Source organism: Dama dama, chromosome 7 (assembly GCF_033118175.1).
Source record: "Dama dama isolate Ldn47 chromosome 7, ASM3311817v1, whole genome shotgun sequence".
Lineage (NCBI taxonomy): Eukaryota > Metazoa > Chordata > Mammalia > Artiodactyla > Cervidae > Dama > Dama dama.
Genome location: NC_083687.1, coordinates 38,855,229 through 38,871,627, shown reverse-complemented (window position 1 = coordinate 38,871,627; position 16,399 = coordinate 38,855,229). Strand labels below are relative to the sequence as shown.

At 42.1% G+C, this 16,399-nt stretch overlaps 1 protein-coding gene across 5 annotated transcripts in view; it reads left to right on the top strand.

The window, feature by feature from the left end:
- Window positions 1–16,399, top strand: part of CDKAL1 (CDK5 regulatory subunit associated protein 1 like 1) — a 579,065-nt gene that overhangs the window by 551,675 nt on the left and 10,991 nt on the right. For all 5 annotated transcript variants that reach the window (XM_061147519.1, XM_061147518.1, XM_061147516.1 and 2 more), the window contains 2 exons: window positions 2,611–2,694; window positions 6,127–6,291. In XM_061147519.1, coding sequence (XP_061003502.1) covers window positions 2,611–2,694; window positions 6,127–6,291 — 249 coding nt within the window. The remainder of the gene's footprint in view (window positions 1–2,610; window positions 2,695–6,126; window positions 6,292–16,399) is intronic.

The window sequence follows — 16,399 nt, the reverse complement described above, 5'->3', positions numbered from 1 at the left end:
TGGGAAATCCCATGGACAGAGGAACTTGCCAAGCCTCAGTCCTTTGGGTGGCAAAGAATTGGACACAACTGAGTGACTAACTACACCCTAAATCTTGTTATGCGATCTTTAACCACACTGAGTTGTCACATAGGGTTGGGGAGAAAGCGGTTGGAAAATAGGGAGATGGCTCATTTGAAAAAAGATTTGAGACTTACACATTTGGCCTATAAGTTTCCTTACTGTCACCAAGGCAATGCTGCCTCTTCCGGAATTCCAGCTCAATCCCCCCTCTGCATACTTCCTTAACTTTGTTGTTGTTTTTAAGGTTATTTGAAACCATTGATTCTCTTAAAAGTCATATTTGATGTTCAGTTCATTCTTTAAAAATTGCTGTGTTAGAGCACTTATTATTTATTTTTTTGTGGCAGGGAGGGCAGTTTCAGGGGGTGGGGATAGATGGCATCAATTTTTGGTCAAAGTCCTAGGTTGCTCATGCTCATTTTTGCTCAGTAGCTTTTGGGGAACTTAAAGAGCCAATGAGACAAAATCAATGGCTGAAGGGACTAAAAGGGTGACTGGAGAGGTGTTTGCCACTATAAATGACTTTCCATCGCAATTTTCCTGAATCCCATCGGCAAATAGTTAAATACTCCATACAAATTGTTCTCTAATGGTTGATCAAATGCCCTGCCCTGCCCTGCACTGTATAAACATAGGAAGTTTTTCTAACTCTCTGTGTATGTATTACTGTCATGGTTAGTCTTCCAGATAAAATGGAATAACCCCCAAAATGATAACTGCAACCATCCACATTGATTCTAACAAGAGGAGAGCCTCAGCATTCGTTTTTGGTGGCTTTGCAGTCTCGTATTGTTGTTAATTTCCTGAAAACTTAACGTTAGATGAAGTGTGATTGCAGATTTCCTTAAGAACCATTGACAGATACTTATCCTAAGTCATAAGCAACTCACACTGTGAAATGTGTGCAAACATTCTAAGTTTCCTTCCAGAAGAATATACTTCAGTGAAACCCAGTATTCATCAGTTTTGGGGGTTTTTTTGTTTGTTTGTTTTGTTTTGTTTTTTTAATAAACAGGGCCATTAAAGCTCAAAGTAGAAGTCAGGAGAACTTCCTTTTGTTGTAACTTGATTTTTAAAAGAGGTTAATGTTGCGGGAACTTTCAGCGGTTTTCAAGGAGTGAACTACATCAGTCTGTGATGGGTCGTCTTGGAGACCTTACTAAGTGGCTACATTTGAATGATAGAGTTAAAAAAAAAAAAAAGGAGCAAATTATAGTGTATTGGCACTGTATAATGGAGAGAGGGGTTTGGTGTGTTCAGTTTTTTCTTTTTAATTGTTAGGTGGTCTATTCAGTGCAGCTGTGTTTATGTTTCCTAAGTGGTAACTGCCTGAACATGGTGACAAGTCCCTACATGTGAGAAAAGGGATTTTGTTCAAAAAAATCTTGCCAATGTACTTTAACATGGAGGGTAGTATTTATCAAGGAGCAATGGCAAAAATGATTCTAGGCATAATCATCTAATATAGCTGGTTTGCTGTATCAGCCATTTTGACAACCTTGTTTAAAGAAAAAATAAATAACTGACACTTTAAATGCTGCATTTCACAGTGGAATAAACTTGGAAATGGTAGAATAATTTAGAATGGTCCCATTGCTTTAACCAACGTTTTGGCAAATTTAACTTCTTGGTTATTAAAAATGCATGCTTAAATCTTAAATACAGATCCTGTAGAGAATAGCCTCTTAAAAAAATTAAATGAACATGCAGTCACAGCTGCAGCAAAAAAAGAGACAGTTGCCCATGAGAGAGAAAATGTATATATTAAGCAAATAACTGAATTAATCAATAATTTCAGAATTGCGTGCAGTGTATGAAATGTTTAGGTGCAAAGACTTAATGACTAGTTTTTGAGGCGTTTTCTTTAGTGTTACATCCCTCATAACTCAAATTAGTGTTTATTACCAGTCTTTCATATTGCCAAAATATTTTCATGAATTTGGATTAGAGGCAGCTTGTTCTGGCTTGTTTTGCAACTTTGTTTCAAGAAACAAAGTGATATTTAGAAGATTTTTGTATGTCTCAGAAGCCTTAATTATCTAACTTCTGTTGAAGGAAGACATAAGACCAAGTTTTGCTTCATAGTTCTCTAAGACAATAAAATTTTTTCTACCCAAATTTTATATTACTACATAAGTAATAATGCCTTTCTGGAAATTTGAACCAGTGATTCTTGTATTGGCTGTTTAAGTAGCTAGCAATCTGGATCTGCTTTAAAATCAAGAAGACACAACTTGGGACTTCCCCAGTGGTCCAGTGGTTAGGACTTCATCTCGCAGTGCACAGGGTGTGGGTTCCATCCCTGGTCGAGAAGCTGAGATCCCCCATCCCTCACAGCCAGAAAACCAACACATAAAATAGAAGCAATATTGTAGTAAGTGCAACAAAGACTTTAAAAATGGCCAACATTTAAAAAAAGAAATCTTCAAAAACAATTTTAAAAGACGTGACTTACTGGTCCATAACTCTTTGGGTTGGTGTTTGTTTTAGCTTCTCAGACATTTTCCTGATGGCTCCTATTTTTTTTTTCCTCCCCTCTTTCCGCAGATTGGTCAGAGACAGCAAGTGTTAGTCACCGAAGAATCTTTTGATTGCAAGTTTTATGTTGCACACAATCGATTCTACGAGCAGGTAAGAGACACTCCCACACTCTCAGGATTTCTCCAAAATGAGAAGGATTTCTGAAAGTAAATCAATTTAAGCAAAAGAGACTTAAAGTAGCAGAGATTCGTGTTGATAGCATTTTGTGGCAGGAAGGCTATTTTATAGCATCAAGCCAGCCAAGCTAACATGGGGCTTATCTTTGTGGCTTAATCTACAAAACATTCTATCCAAAGGAGTAAGTGTGTTTTAGTCCTCATTCGTCTTTGATGGGAGCAGCCTCTGGTGTTGGGGAGTTTGAAACAGGCAGTTCTGACCGCCCCAGCCTCCCACAGCCTGGCACCATGGAGGGAAAAGTTCTGTCCAGGGGACAGGAAGGATGTCTGCACCGGCGACATCAGCCTGGAAGGGCGGGGACTTCCTCTCCCTGTCTCAGCGCTCACACAGGCTTTTGGTTGGTTGTCTATTGGTTGGCTTTTTTAGTTTCAGGTTTTATTTTTTGTATTGCCTTTTTTTTTTTTTTTTTTTAACTTCCATCATAATGAAAAGTGCTGAGGGCAAAAGGAAAAGAGTGTGTTCCTTGGACTCAGCTCACATTGTGTGAACAACTTTGGAGACCAGAGTGAGGATCAAGCTAGCTTCACTTTGAGAGTTTTCTTCTAGGCCCACCTGAAGGGACTCCTCAGTCCCTGCCCATCTAAGGCAACGTGCTTTGCCGTGCCAGCAGCCAGACTTCTAGTTCAGTGTTTGGGATTGCACTTCCCCAGGGGGTAAAGCAATTCAGACGTGACTAAAGCAAACAATGCCTCCTTCAGGGGCCATTGGCCCTGGCAAGGCGGAAGTGCCATAGGCCCCTCCGGGTTAGAGACACTCCTAGGGGAGAGGGATTCCGTGGGTCATCCCTGGATTATATTTTCTTAATATCAGGTGGGTTTTCCTACTTTTTTGTTCTTCTCTCATCAAATGAGAAGTGGACTTTTTTCCTGAGGATCATGGCTTGGGAAGGCTCTTCAGGCCAGTATGGGCCACCCCGGTAAGGGATGAGCAAGTGAGGCTGACCGCCTGTGTTAGAAGCAGGGAAGCAGGAATGGGAGGGGGTTCCAGCATGGGCGTTCCATGTGGACTCATCTCACACCGGGCACTGGGTTCTCAGGGAACAGGGGAGAGCTTTACAAGGTCCAGGCTGAACATGCCCTGTTCAGGCCCCAGTAGAGACTACACTTGAGGTGGTGGTGGTGGTTTAGTTGCTAAGTTGCATCTGACTCTTTGCGACCCCATGAACTGTAGCCCACCAGGCTCCTCTGCCCGTGGAATTCTTCAGGCAAGAATACTGGACTGGGTTGCCATTTCTTCTCCAGAGGATCTTCCCGACCCAGGGACTAAACCCAGGTCTCCTGCATTGCAGACAGATTCTTTACCTTCTGAGCCAGCCAGTTGAGGACTGATCCCAGCCCTCCATGTTTGAGCTGAGCCTTCCCCATTTTCCATCTCAGTAACTGACTCCAGAGAACCCTCTTCCTCTTCAGGTCAGCCTTCTGCTCAGCTCTCTGGAGGAGCTGGATTATATTTTGGTAGCCTCTTTCCTCTTCTTTCTCTTGCCATCTGGGTTTTTGCCTCAGCAGGGAACTTTTTTCCCCCTTCATTTTAAAGGCAATGGCATGCCTCATTAGCTGTTTCCTCCAATTTAAAGCAGTGGAGCTTTTTCCAATTATTAAAACCGGAGGGGGAAAAAAACACTGAGCCCTTCATTCAGATCAAGGCAGCAGATCAAGGAGAGTTATTTTCCCCCAGAATAGTACCAGATCTCCCAGGGACAGTTTACTCTAGAGATTTTCTTGTTTTATAAAAACTGATTTAAAAGGGCTTTCATATCCTGACACTAAGGCTCTCTTAGTTCATTAGCTTGCCATGAGTAATCCACCACCCAGGTGACCTTTTTCCTATACTTTGATGAAGCAGTGTACTCAGTGGTCATAAAAAAATCAAACTCAGAAAGACCAAGATCCAATTTAGCCTCTCGGAGAAACTGGATGTGGAATTTCTGGCTCTCATCTGACTTTTTTTTTTTTTTTGGTCTCTACAACCAAGCCTATCAAAGATTTCATAGGAATTATTTTTCTACAAAAGATGACCTCCAGAAGTGAAGATTGTATCTAGATATCAGAGTAGACTGCTGGATCAGAATTAGTCTGTATAGATTCTGACTTGAAAAGATTGGCAGGTAGCTCCAATTCTGAAATAGAAGTGTCAGGGAGAACAGAATACATACGGGCTACCTGTAAGTCCCAGAGGAGGGAAAACATTTGCTGGAGGTAAACAAGTACCTTGATCTGCAGTCTCTAGTGGAAAGAGACCATCTGACAGGTTCCTGTGAGCCAGCCAAAGTACCCTTCAGAGGAGCTGGTTCTGTGTGGTCGCAGAACTAGCAAATAACATGCATTTTATAACAGAGCGAAAGAAATGATGGAAACCATCAGTTAAAGAAGTCATTTAGCTCCAAACACCAAGGTTTGAACTTTGGCAAAGGGGGCTATGAAATGTTCTTCTCCCCTCAAGACAACAGGCATGTACGTACACACACACACACACACACACACACACACACACGCACACACACACGCACGCACGCACGCAACCAAACGTGGAGACCTCAATTTAAAGTGGCTGCTTAAATCATGACTCTGACAGTGAACTTGGAAGGTTCCAAACGTATGAGGGTTTTTCATCGGTGTTGTCCCAGTTTTCTTCATTGCCTGGGGACAGCCGAGAGCAGGATATCAAAGGCTGTTCAAAAGTAACTGGCGGATGCCTGAGGGGTTCCGAGCATACCTTCCACGTGCCTTAGGACCACAGCCATCCTGCGAGGAGTGAGCACTGTCTGCAGCCCCACCCCTCCCAGAAATGCCCTCCTTGTCTGATTTTTTGAGCATCTGGAAGATAGAGCCCACTTAAGATGGGATCTCCGAAGAGAAAAAGGACATTAAGGGACAAGTGAGGAAATTTGCATAAAGTATAGAGTTTAGTTAATAGTAATACATCAATACTTTGTCCACCTCAAGAGCCGACTCATAGGAAAAGACCCTGATGCTGGGAAAGATTGAGAGCGGGAGGAGAAGGGGATGACAGAGGATGAGATAGTTGGATGGCATCACTGACTCAATGGACATGCATTTGAGCAAGCTGTGGGAGATCAGGAAGGTCAGGGAAGCCTGGCGTGCTGCAATCCATGGGTTCACAAAGAGTCAGACACAACTTAGTGACTGAACAACAACAATGCATCATTATTGGCTTATTAATCGTGACAAATGTATCATACAAATGTCAGATGTTAATGAGAGGGAAATTGCGCCTGGGGTGTGTGAGCTGTCTGTGCTATGTTAACAGTAATTCTGTAAATCTCAAACTGTTCTAAAATAAAATTTTATTTTTAAAAACTAACTCTTCTGTCATTTTTTTTTCCAGGTTTTAGTGCCAAAGAACCCCACATTCATGGGGAAAATGGTCGAAGTGGACATTTATGAATCGGGAAAACATTTTATGAAGGGGCAGCCAGTTTCGGACGCCAAAGTATACACGCCATCCATCAGCAAACCATTAGCAAGAGGAGAAGTCTCGGGTTTAACAGAGGTGGGTAAAAGTGGCCTTCCTCTCTGCCCAGCTAGTAAAAAGGCAGCTGTGGAATCTCTGCGATTTCCAACCATGTTTCTGTTATCTTGTACAGTTCCCATTTTATATATGCATGAGGCTTTAATCCTTTCTGACAGATTGAAATCCGAATTAGAAAGATGCATTTTTTGCTGATGCCTATAGCTTGGCTTCTCTGCCTGCGGAGGGAGGAAGCTCTTTCTGCTTCTAGGCTAGAGGCAGAGGGCAGAAGCCATTATTTCCAGGTGAAAGATTTAACACCAAAGATGATCTGATCCAGTGTGTTCTGTGTCAGTAGATCCTGAGTGGAAGCGGGTAAGGAAAGGATCATTTTCGTGCTTTGCGAAGATGATTATAATACAGTAAAAAAAAAAAAAAAACACCTACCTACAGTTAAACAGGCATTAAACCATGTCAGTGTATGTGGTCATGGTATCTTTCTCTAGGGTGTTAGCTGAGTATCTGCTTTAGTCATGTGGAGTGAAAATTAAACATTTTTTTTTCTTTGTATAAAAAAGTAACCTGACCCCTATTTTATACCTTGGTAAATATGGCTGTTTGCCAGGCTCTCTCTTACATTTCATTGAGCTACAGTTGTAAAAGCTGATGGAGTGTGAAATGAAAATGTGTATCACGTTTCTAAGCATCATTTGATGTCCTTTCTTCAACACAATTGTTAAGTGCTCCAAAAAAAATAAAAAGTAGAGCAATGACTTAACATTCAGAAAAATGATGAGTGATATTTATCTGGCTGTATAACTCCAGTTTTGTTTTAGTAGATGTATTATCTGCCCCCCACCCACCCCACCCCAAAGAGATGGCAAAGGCATGCTAATTAAATGTTAGGAATAGTGACAAAGAAGGTCGTATTATCTACATTCTCACCTATTGTGATGACAGTCTCTGAAACCCGAAAGTGAGTGACACTTCTCACGAGCTTGACAAGGACGTGAAGACTCTGGGGGTGCAGCCCTCTGACTGAGGACTCTGTGGGTGCAGGCCTCTGACTGAGGACTCTGTGGGTGCAGCCCTCTGACTGAGGACTCTGTGGGTGCAGCCCTCTGACTGAGGACTCTGTGGGTGCAGCCCTCTGACTGAGGACTCTGTGGGTGCAGCCCTCTGACTGAGGACTCTGTGGGTGCAGCCCTCTGACTGAGGACTCTGTGGGTACAGCCCTCTAACTGATACCGAGTGATGTCGGCCAGCTTTTGTCGAAACCCTGCCAATTGTGTCAGCCTACTTGACCAGGAGTGAACTCTCCAACTTGATAAGCATAGAAATTAATGTTTTCTGTTGTTTAGAAAAAAATCATACATCATACTGGGGGGTTTGGATGGATGACCAGGAAGGAGCCATGAAATCCAGCATTTAAATTATATTGCTTTTGATATGTTAGGTAATACTTCAGAAATTTTTCAAGCAAGTGACTTTAAAAAAAAAAAAAAAACCTCTTTTTCCTCATGGTCTGTTTTACAAGGTTGATTTTAAATTGCCACAGTGAAAAGGATTTTATGGCAAATAGCAGCAGTGGCCAGAGTGTTACTTCAAAGAAACCTGCCTGATTTAATTCCTTCATGTATGCCTATCAAAATTGCTGGTATTTTAAAACATCACATTATAATTATATACAAATGAGGAAAAACAGCACCCTTTCATTGGTTCCTTCACTGGAATGTTACTTTCTAAGAGGGCAGCCCCATTTAAATGCCATGGGCCAGCCTTTTCTATTCTCTGCCTCTCTCCAGCCTGGGAAATGGTGTCATCAGCTCCCCGACCAGCCCTCCTGGGGGCTGGGTTGACCGTAAAGTCCTATGTGAGATGAGGATAAAGGTCATTTGACTGCTGGCCCTTCTGCCCCTCTAGGAAATATAGGTTGATCTCAGGCATGAGGCCAAAGGGTTCAGAATATTGATTTGTGCATTTACATTAAGGGGAACATCCGGCAAGCCCTTTATCACCATTTGTGACTTCATGTAAATTGATGAACAGAGCTTTCCGCTTCATTATTTGTCTGCTTTTAAAGATATGCCAAACTCGGGGTTCAAAAAGCCTTCTTCAAAAAAGCATTTGTCCCGGTGTTACAAATGTTTTTGCTGATGATATGAACCAAAATAGATTAAACAGAAGAACAGCTTCCATTTTTATAGGATTTAGAGGAAGGCGATAGAGGTTAATAATCCTGCCTCAGACATTTTGAGCTCTGATAAAGGTGCTGGAACTCTTCAGTGAAAAAGTGAGCTTCACTCTGTGGATGAAATGTGACCCTGGGGTCAGATAGACCTGAGTTTGCATCTCGACTTGTCAATTTACTCCTCTGAGCTTTGGTTTAGTCTGTTAAATGGGGATAATCATTTCTTTCATGGGGTTGTTGAAAGGAATGCATTCAATAGTGTATGTAAACCACCTAAAACTAGGCTTGGGACATAGTAAGTAGTTACTAAGTGGTTATCTCCCCTTTCTGCTAAATCTAGCTGCTTTAGAAACAGCAGACTCTGAAGATGACCTTTGGTTGTTAATTAGTTAGCTGTGATTATGCAGTGCACATAATCTGGGGGGGGGGGGGGGGGGGGGGGAGTTGAGCCAGAGTGAATTTCTCTGATAGGGTAATCTCTTCAGTGCCAAAGAAACTAATCCCATCAGAATTTCTATCTTCTTAAATTTTCTTGGCTCTTCCTGAGTTTTTCTACAGTAAATGCTTCCTCCTCCGCACATTATAAAGAAATCTAGAAAAGCCAAAGCATCTAAAGCAAAATACTGTTAAAAAAAAAAAAAGTGTTTCCCATAGTAAATGTGTTTCCTTAATTGAGAATATTATGATTATTCTTTAAGTCTTTAGTTCTACGCTACTTTGGTCTTATTTTGTCTCACTTTAGGCACCACTGACTTCTGATAAAACTGGGAGAGGTACAACAGACTGGGGGAAAGCACAGGCCGGGTGGGAGTTACGAGATCTGGATCATGAGATTCTGGCCTCTGCAATAATAGACTCTGTGACCTTCTGTACATCACTTAGGTTCTCTGGACCTCTGTTGTCTCTAAGACTCTGTGTTTGAAATATTTCATCTGACAAAAACGGATTGAATGCCTACCCTTTGGCAGAACTTTGAATTCTGTAAATATTAATAGAAATAAGGCCTAGTTATTTTCAAACAATGATAGTTATATAAATACCCATAGCATGGTGGAAAAGGAAAGCGTCTGTAGAGTCAAAAGGTAACTGTCCTCTAAGAAATTATGTTCTAATAAAAACAGCATATAGTAACATTTTTTAATCGTTATTGCTATTCCTCTTTTCAGTTTGGTTAGAGGAATACAGGAAGAAGAGGAGACTAGGATAGAGAGACAAATTTCTCTGATTATTTTTAGAGAAGATGGGAGCCAAAAATGCCACCTCTAACCAAATAGGGAACATTTTTGAATAAGTATTCTTTAAGGATAATTAATTTCAGAAAAACAAACAAAAAAAAAACTATGTAATAGTTATCCTATGGAAAGCACTATAGGGCTCAAAGGGGTAAAAACATAAAGGACAGATCGTGCATTTTTCTCTGGACACTGTCAGGCAGCTTTGTTCTTAGGATGAAGAAGAGATGGGAGAAAGCAGAGGAAATGTACATTTTCATAGATGTTCTATGATAGTTGGAGAAGGAAATGGCAACCTACTCCGGTACTCCTGCCTGGAAAATCCCATGGACGGGAAAGCCTGGTAGGCTACAGACCATGGGGTCACAAAGAGTTGGACATGACTAAGTTGGACACGACTATGATAATGATTCTCAAGTGTGGTCCCCAGATTTGCAGCATCAGCGGTATATGGGAACTTGTTATAATGCAAATTCATGGGCCACAACCCAAAACTGAACCAGAAACTCTGGGAGAGGGACCTAGTCCTCTGTTTTTTTTCAGAGGCTGTCTAAATAATACAGATGTACACTGAAGTTTGAGACCCACTTTTACAGGAAAATGGTGCTGAAGTGGGGGAGGAGTGTTTGATATTTGTAAAAACAGTTTTACTATTTTAATGTAGTAATACCAGACTTTTTATATACCAGAGTGAGCTTACACTAGGTACAAAAAGAGGGAAAAAAGGATGAGAAAATGTACAGTGTTAGCCGTCTTCCCCTTGTTCTATGAGGTGTTTGAGCTGTGAGTCTGCCTTAGGAATACCAGGTAATGTGAGCATTGCTGCTTCTTGTTAAGACGAGCCAGATTCACTGCTGATGTTCATCCTCCTTCTGTGGCCCCTGTTATCACACACCACTTGAATCCTCCCTTTGCTTAGATCCACAGTCAAGAAGTCAGAGCTATTGTGTGCCTTGAAAAAGAGAGAAAAAAATAAAATTCTCTCCTAATTCTAAACTTAGAAGTAGGCAGTTTTCCTCTTTTTAGGTTTCTTCATATTTGTAAAGAATCACTTTAAAGAAAGAAGAGGCAGGGTAACTTCTGAAAAGAGCTTGAGACTTGGAGTCTGTCAGGTGTGGATTCAGATCACAATTCCCACAATGGTGTACAGCACACCTTCTTCAGTCAAGTCTCTCCATCTGTAAAATGGAGATAAGTGATTTGCAGAAGATTAAATTAGATAATGTGGACAACATATCCGCTGCATAGTATGTATGTTAGTATTCGATAAAGGGATGCAGTAAGTATTCCTTAAAAAATCAGTGATTTAATGGCTTTTCTTTTAATGTCTTTACTGTTCTAAGTGGTACATTGCTTCCATTGATCTCCGCCACCCAGCGCAGTATAGCAAATAAGAATATGGATTCTGTATTCTGATCATCTGCGTTTGAATCCCTGTTTTACCATAAGAAACAGAGCTTGGGCCACTTATTCAACCTCTTTCCCACTTAGTTCTTGCCTCTAGAACTGGGGAATAATAATAGTCCCCACTTCATAGGATTTCCAGAGAAATGACTCAGCAATCAATAAATGTCAGCTCCTGTCACAGTAAATGTTGGTCACTGATAATTAATAATAATTATCATTATAATTTGCAGCACATGCTAGGGCGTCATTTTACTTTAGGCAATGAAGTTAAAAATTGCACAGTCTTGTATCATCGCAAACGTTGTGCTCATCAGCCATTGATCTCGTATAGAATGGCAGATGAAACCAAATCGATTTAAGGGTTCCTCCACACAGAGAGAATGACAGATTCCCAGAGAGAGACTCATAACAATCTTACAACACTGACTGTTCTTACTGCCAGGCATTTCTTTCTCTTATTCCTTACACCGCCTTTTAAAGAAGAATATTCTAGAATGGAGACCAGGACCTGCCCTGTTTCTCACAAGGGAAGGGAAGGCTGCCCCAGGGTCCCCGGCTGTCACCTGTTTCTCATCTACCGGGACTTTGATCCTAATAATGTATTCACTTGAGCGGTCAGATAGCTCAGCACCAACACAGCCGACTGCCCGCAGAGAGGAAGCAGGAGTTTTAAAGGGTGGCGTGGTTTGCCTCGTTACCAGACAAAGGGCCAGCAGGATACTCAGGTGTACTGAGTTTTATGTACAAACTATACTATATTTTCAGAGCTTTGACCCTTAGAAAAGCATCGTTAAAATGCTTTCCTCTCCATCTAACATTCATTTCCAATACCACTGAAGTAAAAGGGTCTATTAGTTCAGGGCCAGATTTGAAAGTGCATGAAAACTGCATTCATGAGGTTAAGAAATGGCTTAATAATTAAGTTAAAACAGTTGAAAGTAGATCTAATTTCAAACAGATCAGCTAACCGTGTTATAAGCAAATGAGGGCGTGTTCCTTCCTATTTTTCCTTCCACCCCCCAAGATGCTGGCTCCAATCCCAAAGCAGTTTTCCCTAGCTTTTTTTTTTTTTCCTTTCCTTTTTAACTTCATATAAAATTGAATTCTTCATTGCCCACATGTTAAATCGGTGTCACAGTGAAAACTGTAGCACATTGAATATTTAGTCCATTTCTTCCTTTCTTGTGGCTTCTACTTAGTTTCATTTGTAGATCTGTTAGGGCGTATTTGGGTTTCACAGTCTGGATATATAGCTTTTATTCTGTGCTCTTGAGCTGAATTTATTGGGGATTACAGCCTAACTTGTATGACTATGTCAGTTCAAAAGGCCTTTAGTATGTTAGCAATGCCTTCCACTCTCCAGTTTGAGTACCATCCACAGTATGGTCAGAGCAAGCAGAAGCTAAACAGTTAGCTTTCATTTCACCTGTATCACTAACTGTGCAATCACTCATGATCATTTTCCCCCTCCCGAGGCTTGTGGCGGGGGCATGAATAGGGGAATTGCATGCATCAAGGAACTGACTCTACCTCAGTGATAATAATAATAGCTGCCATTTACTGAGCCTCTACTGTGTGCTGAGTGTTGAGGCTTCTTACCTGTGTTACCTCTACTTATTATTGCAGCCTGGATTGGAGCAGCAAGAACACTCACAGTGTTCTTTACACGGCTGTGCATACTCACGAAGAGGCATCCTAGGGTGGGACTGGGTCCTCTGCATCCTCTGCCCACATGTGGGGAAGCAAGTGCAAGGGGCAGTGGGCTCGAGGCAAAGGCGGGGGGCAGGCTCCCGAGCCTGAATGACTCACACGTTCAACCCACAGGTAATGCCTGGCCCCAGGATATGTCTCAGCACTTATTGAACATATTATCCCATCACTGAACTGCATATTGGAGATAGAAGTAATAAATATGGTCTTAGCTTCTGAGGAGATTTTAGTCTGGATGTTCTTCTGGTGACGCTGTGTTCTGTTGTGACCCTTGTTGGGAGGGATTGGAGTGAGAGAGAGGGTCCTGTGGGTGTGCACTGGCTAACCAATGTGACGTCACTGCTCTGGTGATGACCGTTTTATAGGTGATGCTCACCAGATCTAAGGTGTGCAGGACTGCTCTTTGGTGCTCTCGTTTGGACTATGTTCCTTTCCTTTCAAAAGTCTTGAGCTTTTTACTCAGGCATCAGTGAGCAGTGCCGAATATGATCACGTCTCGGTTTGTCTGGGACGGTCCTGGTTTACACCCGCTGCCGCTAAGTCACTGCAGCCGTGTCCGACTCTGTGCGACCCCATAGACCCACAGTCCTGGTATAATTAATAACAGTGCCCTTTTTTCGTTCTCTGAGGGGTCCTCGTTTGGATGATAAATTAAGTGGTCCTCCAATCACTCTGTAAAGTAGATCCAGCACTATTCCAGTCACTGCTTGGGGTCAGAAGTCTAAGGTGTGATCCTTGCCCTCAAGGAGATGGAAGTGTAGTTGCGAAAGGAAGGCAGGTGCTTTTTTAACCAAATCTGTAATATATAAGGTGATAAAAGAGGTGACGTCAGATCATAAGAAATTGGAAGATGGGAGACCTTTGTAGAGTTGAGGGATCAGTGAATATGTGGATCAGGGTTCTCTAAAGACAACAGAAAACAGTTAAACAGAAAGGGGTCTAAAAAGGGATATTGAACAGTTCACAGAATAATTAGAAGGGCTACAGAGCAGACTCTTTGCTAAGTTTTCCAGAAATAAGACCCAAACCACATAGAAGCTGCTGGTAAGAGATGTTGCCTCTGCCCTTCTTGCCCCAGCAAGACAGAAGCCCCAAGCTCCTGTCTACTTCCCCACGAAGCTTGCTTCACAATCCAGGTCTCAGACCTGTTGCATCTGAGTGTAGAACCAGGGCCTCAGATTTGCACCAGAAGGACAGAGGAGGATGGGAAGATGGAATGTGTTTCCTGGAATCTGTATCAGTGAGGTGGGATTTACAGTGTGGAGAACACCAGTGTGACGAGGGTATTCACACAGTTCCCACTGCAGAGGGTGTCATGGGTCTGATGGGATTAGAACTGGACTGGAAGATAAGAAGGACTTAGTCAGGCCTCCTTAATCAGAAGGAGAAAGATTCTTCTCAATGCCAAAGGAACATAAGTCAGTGACAGAATGAGCAGGAATGAATTTGTCTTTCTTTGGGCATCTGTAAGTAGACGTGGGCAGTTGGGCACAAGTGTATAATAATGTTCATTGTAAAGAGTGGGCCTCTGGGCTTTGAAGTGAAGTAGCAGATTATATTGGGTTTACCAGGGGGCTCAGTGGTAAATAATCCACCTGACAATGCAGGAGATGCAGATTTGATCCCTGGGTTGGGAAGATCCTGCGGAGAAGGAAATGGCAACCCACTCCAGTATTTTTGCCTGGGAAATCCGATGGATAGAAGAGCCTGGTCAAAAAAAGAGTCAGACATGACTTATGACCAAACAACAATAACAACAGCATATTACACTGGGTTGACTAAACAGCTCATTTGGATTTTTCATAAGATGTTACAGGAAAACCTGAATGAACTTTCTGGCCAACCCAATACAGTAAAGCACATGTATTAGTCTATGTAAGTTAGGCTGTTCTACAGTAACACATTAACCCTGAAATCTCAGGCTTAACACAGAAAAGGTTTATTTCCTACTCTCCACTGCAACACATCTAGTACCATTTATTGGATGATCTCGAATCAGGGTTTGTCTGCTCTACACAGGCACTCAGGGACCCGGATCAACTGCCTGGAGAACCAGCTCTTCACTGCCTCAGCACAGGAGGGGCATAGGGTATTTCTGTTTATGTCCATTGGCCAGAGTATTCACATGGCCTAGAGTTTAGGAGATACACACTTCTGCATGAATAAGATATGCAGGAGTACTGGAAGTTTCTGCCATGCACGTTGGAAGGTTTTTGAGCACGAGTGTCATGGTGAAAGTTGCCTGTGTGAGCCAAGTTCAGAGGGGCAGGGCCGCCCTGTCTGCTCCGTTTACCGCCAGCTTTGGGTCATAGCACGGAGCCTGACTCAGAGCTGGTGCTCTGTACACATTTGTTGAATGAACTTGACTCTCCCTGATACGCATGGTAGGAGGGAGGGTTCCTTGACCAGAGGCAGGAGGTTAACAGTGCATGATAGGTTGATAATCTTCAGTTCCTTCAACTTAGGACATTAGTATATTCTTCAAAGGCTAAAAAAAATCACAGTCAAGCCACCCAACCTGCTCTTTGAAGTCATTTGACATCTTGATAAGCAGATTGCAAAAGCCTCTTTTAAATTGATAATAATCTTGCGAGTTTAAATTCTTTTCATGGAAACTGTAACAATGAGTACCTTACAGCCAGGCATGCTTCTAACCATAAATTTTCAGCCAGTTTCTCCTGTTGTCTTCAGAGTACTAACTTTGAGTTGTACCTAAAATAATAGAACCATGAATACCTTTTGTTTTGTAGCATAATTTGCCACGTTTTATATTTAAAGGGCTTCAGAGAAAGAAATTCTCTCCTGTCCCTCAACCTCTGCGATGCCATTGTATAAAATTACTGAGAAACATAAATGTACAAGCCATGTGTCAAGTCAACATTTATCTGGTAGGAAGTCAACTTGTAAAAGTAAGATCTGGTAACTTTCAAATTTGCCACCACTTGAGAAAGAAGTCCAAAGGACAAAAAAATAAAAGCCAAAAACACACTGGAGATTTACTTAATCAAGGTCAGCATTTTCCTTCTGGAGGCCTCTGGCTCCTGGGGATTCCTTCTTGCAGATATCTACACTGAAAGACTAGTATATCCCTCAAGCACATTAACTTTGTGATCTGTCTACAGAGATTTGGGATTTTGGTTCTGTCCCTTATAACTGTGTGATCATTGGCTGGTTACTTACCATCTCAAGGTGTTTCCTCTTCTATAAATTGAGGGTGATAGAGTCTATTCAATAGAGTAATTCTGGCAATGAAATGAGATAATGCATGGGGGGTCCCAGTGGTGCTGGCACGGAGGAAGTGATCTGTGACTATGTGGTACAAGACTGGTGGCATGCTGATGATCACTGAAGATTGATTTGGGCCCGGTTAACTGAGACGCTAATATCACATCCATGACATATATACCATGAGAAGAGGAGGTGGTCATTGGCCTTTTCAGTAATAATTATAACCGCAAATGCGTTTTTAAAAGTACAGTTAACTAGGGTGAAACAGATCACCAGCCCAGGTTGGATGCATGAGACAAGTGCTCGGACCTGGTGCACTGGGAAGACCCAGAGGGATCGGGTAGAGAGGGAGGTGGGAGAGGGGAGCGGGATGGGGAATACT